Source organism: Erithacus rubecula (genome assembly GCF_903797595.1).
Source record: "Erithacus rubecula genome assembly, chromosome: 2".
Taxonomy (NCBI): domain Eukaryota; kingdom Metazoa; phylum Chordata; class Aves; order Passeriformes; family Muscicapidae; genus Erithacus; species Erithacus rubecula.
The window spans coordinates 88,448,111-88,458,757 of record NC_136685.1 but is presented as its reverse complement, the minus strand read 5'-3'; the positions used below and the strand labels follow the sequence as shown (position 1 = coordinate 88,458,757).

The 10,647-nt window shown below is 42.6% G+C and overlaps 1 protein-coding gene across 1 annotated transcript; it reads right to left on the bottom strand.

The window, feature by feature from the left end:
* Positions 1-234: 234 nt before the first annotated feature.
* On the bottom strand, positions 235-8,027 carry ATF3 (activating transcription factor 3). The gene is made up of 4 exons (XM_079332821.1): positions 7,880-8,027; positions 3,250-3,493; positions 2,243-2,350; positions 235-1,292 (listed from the first exon to the last, which is right to left on the bottom strand). The coding sequence occupies exons 2-4, from the start codon at positions 3,487-3,489 to the stop codon at positions 1,095-1,097; spliced, it is 546 nt and encodes a 181-aa protein (XP_079188947.1). The 5' UTR covers positions 3,490-3,493; positions 7,880-8,027; the 3' UTR covers positions 235-1,094.
* Between the last annotated feature and the right edge of the window lie 2,620 nt (positions 8,028-10,647).

The window sequence follows — 10,647 nt, the reverse complement described above, 5'->3', positions numbered from 1 at the left end:
AATGTAAAACAAAGTAGCTACAATCATAATTTTTCCCTCTGAGTCACCTGGCAAAAGGAAGTAATCCTGACCTGGATGAAAAAAAGCTTTGTCAAGTTCTTATGACTGCAAGAGCTATCTGCATGAGCAAACCCACTGAAATCCATGGAACCTCTTCTGTGACTGAGGGGTAATAGCATGAATTAAGGCTTGCAGGATTAGATCCTAGATGAATTAAAAAAAAAAATAAAAATTCAAGTTTCAGGAGTCTGGAATTCATTCCTGAAGTTCTTTACTTGAGCAAAACTTCTATCAATACCCCTGCACAGTTATTTTACTCTTTCCAGTTCAGTGGGCTCAATTCACCAGGTCAGTAAGTGATGGTACAAGCTGCTCTTCAGCAATTCAAGGGAAAATTGTAGTCCCCAAGGAGTAGTATCTGGGGTGATAGCTCATAAAATACAAGCTAGGCTACATAGATATTTTGCAAGAAACATTTCCTTGTCACACTTACTAGACCCTTCAAATTCAGCCACCGAGATGAGTCACAGAAAAACCCACATGAGTGTTGTGAAAAAAATTACAAAGCTTGGTTGGAACTACAGGGTTTTTTTTTTTTTATGTGTGTGTTAGGTTAGAATGCAACATTACACATCAGTACATTCTGCCAGAAACCATCCTCCTGGAAATTCACAAATACTCAGTCTTCTTTCCCTACCAGCAACAAGGCAGAGTAGTGTCCATCCAGCACAGCTGTCTGTACCACGTGCATCGCTGGAAGTCATAGTGTTCTAGCACAAACCTGGTGAGTGCAGATACTGTATACTAGCAGAGAGCTAAAACTTCAGAAGCTGTTGTCTGTAGCTCCTAGGGACAGCAAGTATGACAGGTGCAAGCCCTACACTTGAGGCAGAAGGCTCTTCAGTTTGATTGAGACCAGATCTTCCCGGGGCAAGAATCGCTGTCAAGCCAAAATGATTCTTTCCACTCATGAGAGCAATCTGCCCATCCTAAAGGCTCTTGACTAATAGAATCCTACACATTATGTCAGACTCCCCCACGGATTCTGGTAGCTGTTAAAAACATTATAAATATTTCCACGCTTGCCGTGTCACTTAACCTTGTAATGTGCCTTCTTTGATCTGTTGAATAAAAAGATTTCTTTCATCTTCAGGTGTCCTTCCGTTCTGTGCACGGACTATACACGTGGGCCTGTGCAGATTTAGCATGTATATCAAATGCTGCTTCTCATTCTTCAGCTCCTCAATCTGGGCTTTCAATTCTGCGTTGATTGTTTCCAGCTTCTCTGACTCCTAGCAAAAAGGACAGACACAGCTTTTACACCCAAAAGTTCAAGTAGTAAGTAGCTGTTTTTTTCTTACAGCTGTGGTCTTTTATAGGTGGGAAAGTGTGTGGCTGGCAGAGAAAGGAATCACGTGTATTTAGTGTGCTGTAATGATGGAAATGTACATTCCCCATCAGTAATGGCCTGAAAACCAGATTGAGAGTTACCTTCTTTGGCTTCTAGAGAACGTAATGGAAGTTGGAAAGTGAAATTCAAACTTGTGTTCACTTACAGTGACAGATACCCAAAGCATTATTGCTATCTTCTGCAAAATTATTCTGAGCTTTTCAGGTCAAAAATTGACTCAAAATTATCTATGCTGCTTCTTAACTCCCTGGAACATCAAGTCATATATCTATAAATCCATGTTAAGCTAGCAAAGTACAACTTTCTTTCCCTGTCCCTAGATATAGCAATATGCCAGTATACCTAGATAGAGGAATATACGTGGCACTACATCTAGATACAGGCCTGGTGCTACTGAAATACAGTTTTATATAACAGCAGAAGAGGTGAAGATGTGACTGTGCTTCTAGGACAGAGAATCCACTCTGTTCATAAAGAAGTCAGAAATTACTTGTAGGTGCTTGCAGGCTCTCCACAGCGAGTATTTTATGAAACGTGATTTTACATCTTTTTGTGTTCAGTGTACACATTCAAATGAACATTATCCCATAGACAAGCTTGGTCACTGAAACAGTAATCCCTTTTCACTGCTACCATGGTTTCACTTAATGCTAGTTTCAACTCAGTTTGGATTTAATATATGGCACATTTATTTTTCATAAGTAATGCTTTTAAGGGTTTACAGAGTTTTGGGTGACAACTTTCTAATTTTCTACTATGACAGTACCATATGTTATTTGTTAGGATCCTGGCAGGATGACAGATTAAGAACAATTCTAGCCAGTCACTTACTTTTTGCAAACATTCTGTTTTTTCCTTCTTTTTGTTTCGGCACTTTGCCGCAGCAATTTTATTCCTTTCCCTTCTTCTCTTTTTTCTTTCATCTTCTTCAGGAGAAAACTGTTCCACAAAAAGATACACACAATCCATAAGATGTTGTAAACAGGAGATCTGTATTTTGATAACTTCAGGATTTTAAAAATCACCATGGATAGTGTTGTCAGTACTCACATCATGAGTTAAATAAAAATGAGATTCTGACCTTGTTTGCCATACAGTAGAGGGGTAGGAACTTCACTAGAACTGCCAATAAAAACCTGACTGGAGTGGGGTGGTATGTCTATATATGGCTCATTTAAAATCAGTGGTACTCAAAAAACTTACTGAATGTCTCCCAGGGTTCCCACACCTGCATGTCTCTTGCATTTCCCAGGCAGGAAAAGCAGGAGGGGCACAGGGAGCAGAATGGAGGATGTGTCATGAGTGAGGCAGCGAGGAGTGAGTGAATTAAAGGCAGCACCAAAAAGGGAATACTAGCACACTTCCTTCTGTTTCCTGTGGAGCTCAGACCAAGATGTAACTCTTTCCTTAACCAAAGCTATTTCTCCACTTTCAAAGAGCAATGTTTTTCATGGATAGTATCATCTTGAAGCAAAAACTTAGTGTGGACATAGCAGGTCCATGTCTTAACCCCCATGGGCTTTGCTGGACTGTCCTCAGGAAGACAGAACTTCAACAGTGACTTATTATTCCAAGTTCAGCCACCACAGGACAGGGAAACCAGATTAGCACTTTCTCTAGTCACTGTAAAACACTGTCTGTAGTCCATACTTGAAAATAAAATATCCAGCTATGAGAAATACCAGAGGATTTGCCCAAAACACTCAACAGAGAGCCAAGCAGCAGGCTTAAAAGGAAACAAGTGTGGTACAGAGGGTTGTCTACAGTTAATACAATTACTAGTCCAGTGGCAAAAGTTTGTTAGAGAATTAGTCAAAATTCTGTTTAAAGAGCCCTACCTCTGTTTTCAGCACTGCTGTTTCAACTGGCCTTTCAGAAACAGTCACTGTGTCCAAAGTGGAAGACATCCTGTGGAACTGACGCTTGTTCTGAATGGCAAACCTCAGTTCCTCCTTCACCAGGGGGGTTAAATTTGTGAAATCATCAAACCCCAAAGACCCTGCAGGGGACAAAGTGGGAACAATTGCGGAGGCGCTGACTTCTAATGCAGACACCTGGCCTGAGTGTTGGACCATCATTTTGCTGAAAGATAAAAAGAGATAATATTGATAGTCTTTCAACAACTTTAGAAAGGCAAATAACATCTCTTAGAGGTGTATTTCATATTGTGAATAACACTGTAGTTCTTACATAGCACCAACCCCCATCCCTATTCTACTCTAATCTCTCAACAGAGGCAAGAAGTTGAGAATTTGGACACTCAAAAAACCTTCAAGTTTATGTTAAGTCAAAGTCAGTATATAAAACTAAGAATAGTATCAGCACATGACACAATTTCCAGGTCTTTCTGAAACTTAATATTTAAAGAAATGTTTGAAAGTATGTATAATGTTAAGTTTTAACGGGCAGTGTGTGGCAAATGAGAATCGAGTGAATAGGAAGAGAAAGAAAATAAGAACAAAAATCAGAAAGCAAATAAGTAGCAATATTATTTAAAGCATAGAAGGAGAGTAAGAGTATCTTCATCTTTAGAGCTATATCACCACGAATTCCAGCTTCAAATGATCCTTGATCTTAGCTGCACTTAGATCAGTGAGTTCTACTAGAACCTGAAACTTGCTAAGCACAACAGGATCTGTCACATAATTATCACACTCAATTTTACACACAGTTGTAGATTTGGGTATAAACTCCTGAAAAATAGTTAACAATAAGAGCTGGCACAAAGGCAAAAGTCTCTATATGCTCTGTGGCTCCACAGCACAGGCTGAGTTGGAGGGATTGACTCATGAAAAATGTGAAGCCATTTGTTTCATTCCTTTGCTCTTGTAAAATTCGAAACTGTCCTTATGTGCCCTCTACGAGAGGCTTGAAATTCTTAAATATTCATGGCTGGATCTTCTCCTGACATAAAACACTGTGACTGAAGAGTCTTTAGGGGAATTATGCAAATATAGACCCATGGAGCAAAGTCATATCTAGTAGATTTCTGAAGAAAACAAACCTATCCAGCAGTGCTCTCTGCTTTTCTCTTTTTAGTAATTCTTATTATTTTTTTAGCCAATTTTGACGGGAGAGAGGCCCTGTGTGTTTTGTGAAAACTGGTGGCCCCACTGAGGGAGAAAGAGGCAAAACTCAGCAGTCAATCATCCAAACACAGTGGGCTAGCTGATGCACACATCCCTGCAAGTCAGAGCCCATCTCTCACCAGCAGAGGTGAGATAAGAGGTCTGGAGGAAAACTGAACATCTTTTTGTGTGTGGTGCAAGGGACAAAAGGTGCAAATCCACAGGAAAACACATTGTAATACTTCCCTTGCTCATAAAGTGACTTGTGTTAAATTGGATTTTACTATGTCCATTTTCCAGCAATCTTTGTTGTGTAGATTTTTGTTGTCATTGCTGTTGTTCTGGGTTTTTTTTTTAATAGCTGTATGGGTAATTGCAGTGTTTCTTGTTTAGTCTGAATTAGTACCACAATAACTACAGAAAAAATAATTGTAATTAACTTAGAGCAGGTAAGCCAACTGTTGCCTTGGGGTAGCAGCGTGAGTAAGTTGAATTTCCACAGGGCTAACCCAGAACTGCACAGTTCCCTGTTCATTACTTCTGGAACCCAGCAAGAAATGTCATGTGCCTTGACAAGAAGATAGAATTTGCTCAGAGATATCTAAAAATACACTGTAAATCCACACTGGTGCAAATGAGAATAGAACCTGGTTCATCACTAAGTGAGGTGAACATAAAAATCAGAGGAGAGTGAATTGCCTGTTGCTGGAAAATATCAGGTCCAACTTCAGGCTTCCTCACTTCTTTCTCACCCAGTCACCACAGAAGAACTGTACTTCCCAGAGTCTCAGGGTGAAATCCTGACCCTAGTGAAATCCTGACCCCAATGAAATCAAAAGGACTTTTTCTGTTGACCTCAGTGGGGCCAGGATTTCACCCACAGTTATTCGAGATAGGGAAATTATTTGGAACAATTTGTTATTCAGAAAGACCTTGGGAAATTTATGTAATTCTCTAGAGAAAGCCCCTGCTCATGAGTCACATTTAAAGTACTGATACAGTTTAATCCTATAATCTCAGAAAGCTAGCAGTTACTCTTTTCCAGCAAGTCAGAAATGGCCCTATTAATTTCCAGCTGAAGTCCTCCCAAGTATTATTTACCAACATTCAACCATCCAACTAATTTAAATTGGCTAATTCCAGATGACACTGAACCCCTCATTGCCAGCAGAAATTTCAGTTTCAATTTATTTTACTGACTCAGTCTCCTTGAATGCTGGTGATGGCTTGATTCAACAAAGTTAATTCTGTACAATTCAATCCAACCAGGAGTCTTAAAGTAACAGTAAAACAGTTTTTCCAGCCTCCAAAATAATTAGTTGGGCTAATAATTTTCAGGCTCTGCTGGTTTACTCAATTATTTTTCCATTTAGGTGGACTTTTAATTAAGGTCAGCAGCAGCACCAGAGGAAACCAAGAAAGTGCTTGAGAAATTGTGTTAATTGTGGATTTCTAGTAGTTAGTGCTAAGTGTACCACAAATACCAGCAAAACCCTACTATAATGGCTTCAGGTCCTCTCACCCATCTGTCACTAGTGTGAAAAAGATGAGTGGCCAGGTGCCCAGAGCAGGAGAAAGTGTCCTTGACCGTAGGAACTTGCTGCTCTCCTCCCCAGACAGCTCAGTGCCCTCCCAATCATCCTGAAATGCACCTCCAATTGCTCCAACATTTTTGGGGAGGGAAGGCCTGCCAGGGGGCTGAGATTCCTGTAAGGATTTCTGCTGTGAGCTGAGTCTCATTTTGCAGAGCTCTTTGCCTCTGGTTTGCTCTCCTGGGGCTCTTTCCTGGGACTGCTGAATAGTGCCCGGTGGGGCAGCTTCCAGTCTGGGATTGTTAGAGCCACCCCGTGCAAATGACAGAAATAATCAGCCTTATGTCAAAGCTCCTCAGTAAGCTCAATATGCTCCCTTTTCATAACAGCAAGGCAGATGCATTGCAGTTTCTGAGGAACAAATCTGTTTTTAGAAACGTTTTATAAATAGGAAAATTAGATTTTACTCTTAAAAAAAAAATGCAACTAGTTGTCCTCCCTCCACAGTTTTTGTACAAATTGTCCCTGTGTCTATAAGCACTATCTCATTTCCTCCGGGTTTGTTTGAAGGCTGGGGAAACAAACGGTAGGAATAAGAGTATCAAGCCTTAGAGCGTGATTCCATCCAGCCTTTCTGATACGATCTGTGTTTACTTTGTCAGACCGCGCACATGTTCTGGAGTTTCTGCCGCTGGAGGTGCTGAACACTCCCCAGCCCTGCGCTGTTACCGCACGGCTCCTTCCCGGGCTGAGTCAATGCCTCATCGCTCGAGCCGTACTTTTGGAACTCTCGACAGTTTCACTATCCATCTTACCCTCCCAATTCAGGTAGGTTCAAACAACTCATTCCTTCTCCCCCTGCTTTTTGTTTGTTGTTTTCCAGATGATTCTTTTCATCTACAATGAGCTTTCACATGTCATCTACCAAAATTTTGAAATCGGAACAGCTTTCTAGCTGTGCACTTCCAGTACTTAAGGACATTCTTGTTTAATTTTAATATTGAAAGTGACTACTTTCAGTTTTTTCTTGCTTAACAGCAGATGGCTGACTGTGCTTCTTGGTTTTATTTCTTCATACAAATTCCTTTTCCTCTGGTGCTGATGCAATAAACCTTGATAACCACTGAGGTTAATCTTAAACAGCATTAAGAGCAATTACAGTTCACAACCTCTGTGCACGCTAGTTGACCTTAAGCTTTCTGACATCCCACATCACTCCCGAACCATTTTCTGCTGCCTTCCAGCTTCCCAAGCGCTGTTAGTAGGAGACAAATTCATTTCCAACAGGAAAATCGTTCTCGAGAGAAGCTGGCTATTGTGTCATGCCCGATTTGCTTAGGCAATATTTTAACAACTGATCTACTTCACGTCAAGGCACCGAGACCGAAAGGAAAGTGAATCTCCCTGGCTGTCACGAGAAGCTGCCCTCGGTTTATGGGAACATCAGAGATAACTCTGCGTGTCACCGCCCGGGCTGTCCCCGCGGTGCCGCCGCTCGGGCATCCGGCGCCGCCCGGGCTGCCGGTACCGGAGCCGGTACCGGGACCGTGTCCCCGCCGCGGCCGCCACCGCGCGGTGCCGAGCGGCGCGGCCGGCCCGGGGACAGGCGCTGGGCGGGCTCGCCCGGCGCTCACATCTGGCGGCAGCCGGGGCAGGGGTTCCCCAGATGTGAGCGAGGGGCTCCGGGGGCGCTCCGGGGGCTCTCCCGGTGCCGACGGCACCGCCGCGCCCCACTTCTCCCGGAGCGCAGAAACTTTTCCCGCGGGTTCCCGGCGGGCATCCCTCCCTCGGCGGGACGGGACAGCCTGCCCGGAGCTCAGCCCCTGGTCCCGGGCGGTCCCGGCCGCTGCTCTCCTGCCCCCACCTACCTTGGAGCCGCCGCTGTCCCGGCAGGAGCGAGGGGGCTCCGCAGCCCCGCCGTCCGCGCCGCGCCGCTGGGAGAGCAGGAGCGCGGCTCCCGCAGCTCCCTCGGCTCCGCGCCTCTGCCGCTCGCCCGGGTTGCATCACCCCCCTTTTATAGCCGAGCGGGCAGCGCTGGTATTTACTCTGGCGGCGAGTCCCTGGCTGATGTCATGCTATTAATAGCCTCTCCGAAAGAGAGGGAGGAGGGAAGCGGGCCCGCGGCGGTGATGCAAGGCTTTCCCCGCCGGCACGGCACGGCTCGGCACCGCACGGCACCGAGCGGCACCGCCGGGCCGGCCGGAGCGGGCAGCATCCCTCGGAACCGCGGCAGAGCCCCGCTCCTCACCCCCGCTCCTTTCATCTATCTATTTATTCACTTATTAATACTCCCAGAGAGTTTCCTTGCTTCTGACAATAAATCAACGCCCCTCTCGCAACTTGACAAAAAAAAAAAAAAAAAAAAAAAAAAAAAAAAAAGGCAATTCTGTATTCTGTATTTTTTTCGGAAGGACTGAAAAGCGATCTTTCTCTAGAGGAAAAAAAAGTTTCATGCCTCACCTCTCCATGCCTTCCATTCTCCCCCCTCCTCCCCACGCTACTTTAGATGACAGCTAAAAGTTCATTTCACATAAAGGAGAAGGCTTCGTTTTTTACTCTGAGGAGGAAAGACCCGTTTAATGAAATTAAAGAAAGCTAAAAATAACACTCTTCGGGGGTTTTGCTTGTTTTGTTACGGTATTTTTTTAAACTTTTCTTAAGACACAGCAGCATGCTATTTCCTTATGATCTCATGAAAAAACAGGGAGTTCCTACAGCAGAGAGGGAAATACGGTTGTGGCTGTGGTAAAGGGGTTTTTGTTTGGTTCTTTTTTTTTCCTCTGCTTTGTTAACAGACAGAAAATACCTTCTAACAGCCTTCAAACTGCTAGAAAATAAGAAGTAACAAAAACAAAAATAAAAACAAACATAAAAAAACCCCATTTACCCAGAGGAGACACAGAAAGCTTACAAAGACAGATGCATGGGATTATCCAGTAGAATAATAATTCATATATAATACATGCAAACTTGTTATTAAGGCAGTCTTCAAGTCTCTGTACTTGAAGATCAGGACATTTCATGCTTGAGGATATCGTAACTAAACCAATATAAAATGTATACCTTCATATATAAAATGTATATCCCAATCAAGTGCTCCAAATGGTTGATTAATTTTACAATGTTTAATATGTCAGTTTTGATAATAGGTAATACATCTTGAATAGTATATTCTGGGATATTTTAATTACTTGGAGCATTTTGTCAAGGATACAGATTTCTAAGAGTAGTTTAAAAGTCCCTCTGTATCTCCCTTCTGTGTGCATGTGGTTGTCTGTATATATATATGTATTGAGATATAGATATAGAGATATAGAGATGTATAGATAGATGTACAAATAGATTAAGAGATGGATGGATAGACAGATAGATAGATAGATAGATAGATAGATAGATAGATAGATAGATAGACAGATAGATATAGATAGATATAGATATAGATATAGATATAGATATAGATATAGATATAGATGATATAATATCAGCCACGCTACAGACAGGAGTAGTAAATTTAGCTTTTTTTAATGTCCAAGTGCTGGTAACTTTGAAAAATCAACACTCCTATTTTGCATTTGGTTGCCTGCTCTTGAAAGCAAAATACTGGTGTGGTGGGAAAGGAAGGAGCCTGGAGTAGTGACGCTGGCTTCCCTCCTGTGGAAGGTGCAGTCGCACCCTGTTCTCTGCAAACAAAGAAATGCACTTTGTGAGGGCAGGAGAGAACTCCTCTGACCTACCTGGCAGCTCTCCATTTACAGCTCCTGTGAGCTGCAAGCTTTTCTTTTTCACTCACTTCTAGATAAATCATTCTTAGCTCTATCAAAACATAGTTATTGCTGCATTTCTGTTAACCTAGGTAAATCAATGTCAAGTATATATAATGCCAAGCAAAAACTTTGCTCTTCAGAGGGGTATACAGCAAGCTTTTTATTTCACCTTGGTACAGCCTAAGAAATTCTTTTTGCTTCAGAGGCACCATTTTATAATTCATGCTGTGCTCAAGGACAGCTGGCACCGTTTTTTCTCAAGCCTAGAAGAAAAAAAAATTCCTCTCAAGCAGAAGCCAAACATGGAAAATTTCTTCCCGAAAGATAGTTGGTTGGAAAATTTTAAGCACTGTGGAAATGAGTTAGCAACATTGGTTTTAGTGGCCAAGAACAGGTGCTTGCTGCAATTATGACAGAAATTTAGCAACTGTCAGTCCTTACTTAAGTAGCTGTATCAGAAGTGGGAATATATTTGTAGTATTTTCAGCTCAGCAGAGCAGTGTTGCAGAATAATGGGAAAAAAGTCCATCTCCCTCCTTCCATGTGGGTAGAAGTACCTTGGAAATCCCAGTGTTGTTATCCAGCTGTGGATGGCCACTGACATCCACTTGTTTGCTACACATTGCTGGTCCCATTACTGCCCACAAGCTGCAGCCAGCACTAAAATCTGACAGCAAACCAGTTGTGCTCATTCTTGAACTTCTCCTGAAGTGAGCCGGCTCCTCCCTGCAAAGCAAACACAGAAACTGCTCCTGTGTGCGTTTGAGATTAGGCCACTGAAACATGTCCTGGCTTGAAAATCTTCAGTGAAAAAAGAAAATGAAACCACAAGGAAAAATAAACCCAGCTCCACTGTGTCATATAGGTTTTAT

Bases quoted from the DNA above. Each gene is read 5' to 3' on its own strand.
- ATF3 (XM_079332821.1), bottom strand. From the start codon at position 3,489: ATGATGGTCCAACACTCAGGCCAGGTGTCTGCATTAGAAGTCAGCGCC. The intron at 2,351-3,249 runs GTAGGGCTCTTT...TTTGTGGAACAG, and splicing joins CAGCAGTGCTGAAAACAGAG to TTTTCTCCTGAAGAAGATGA. The intron at 1,293-2,242 runs GTAAGTGACTGG...CCTTTTTGCTAG, and splicing joins AAACAGAATGTTTGCAAAAA to GAGTCAGAGAAGCTGGAAAC.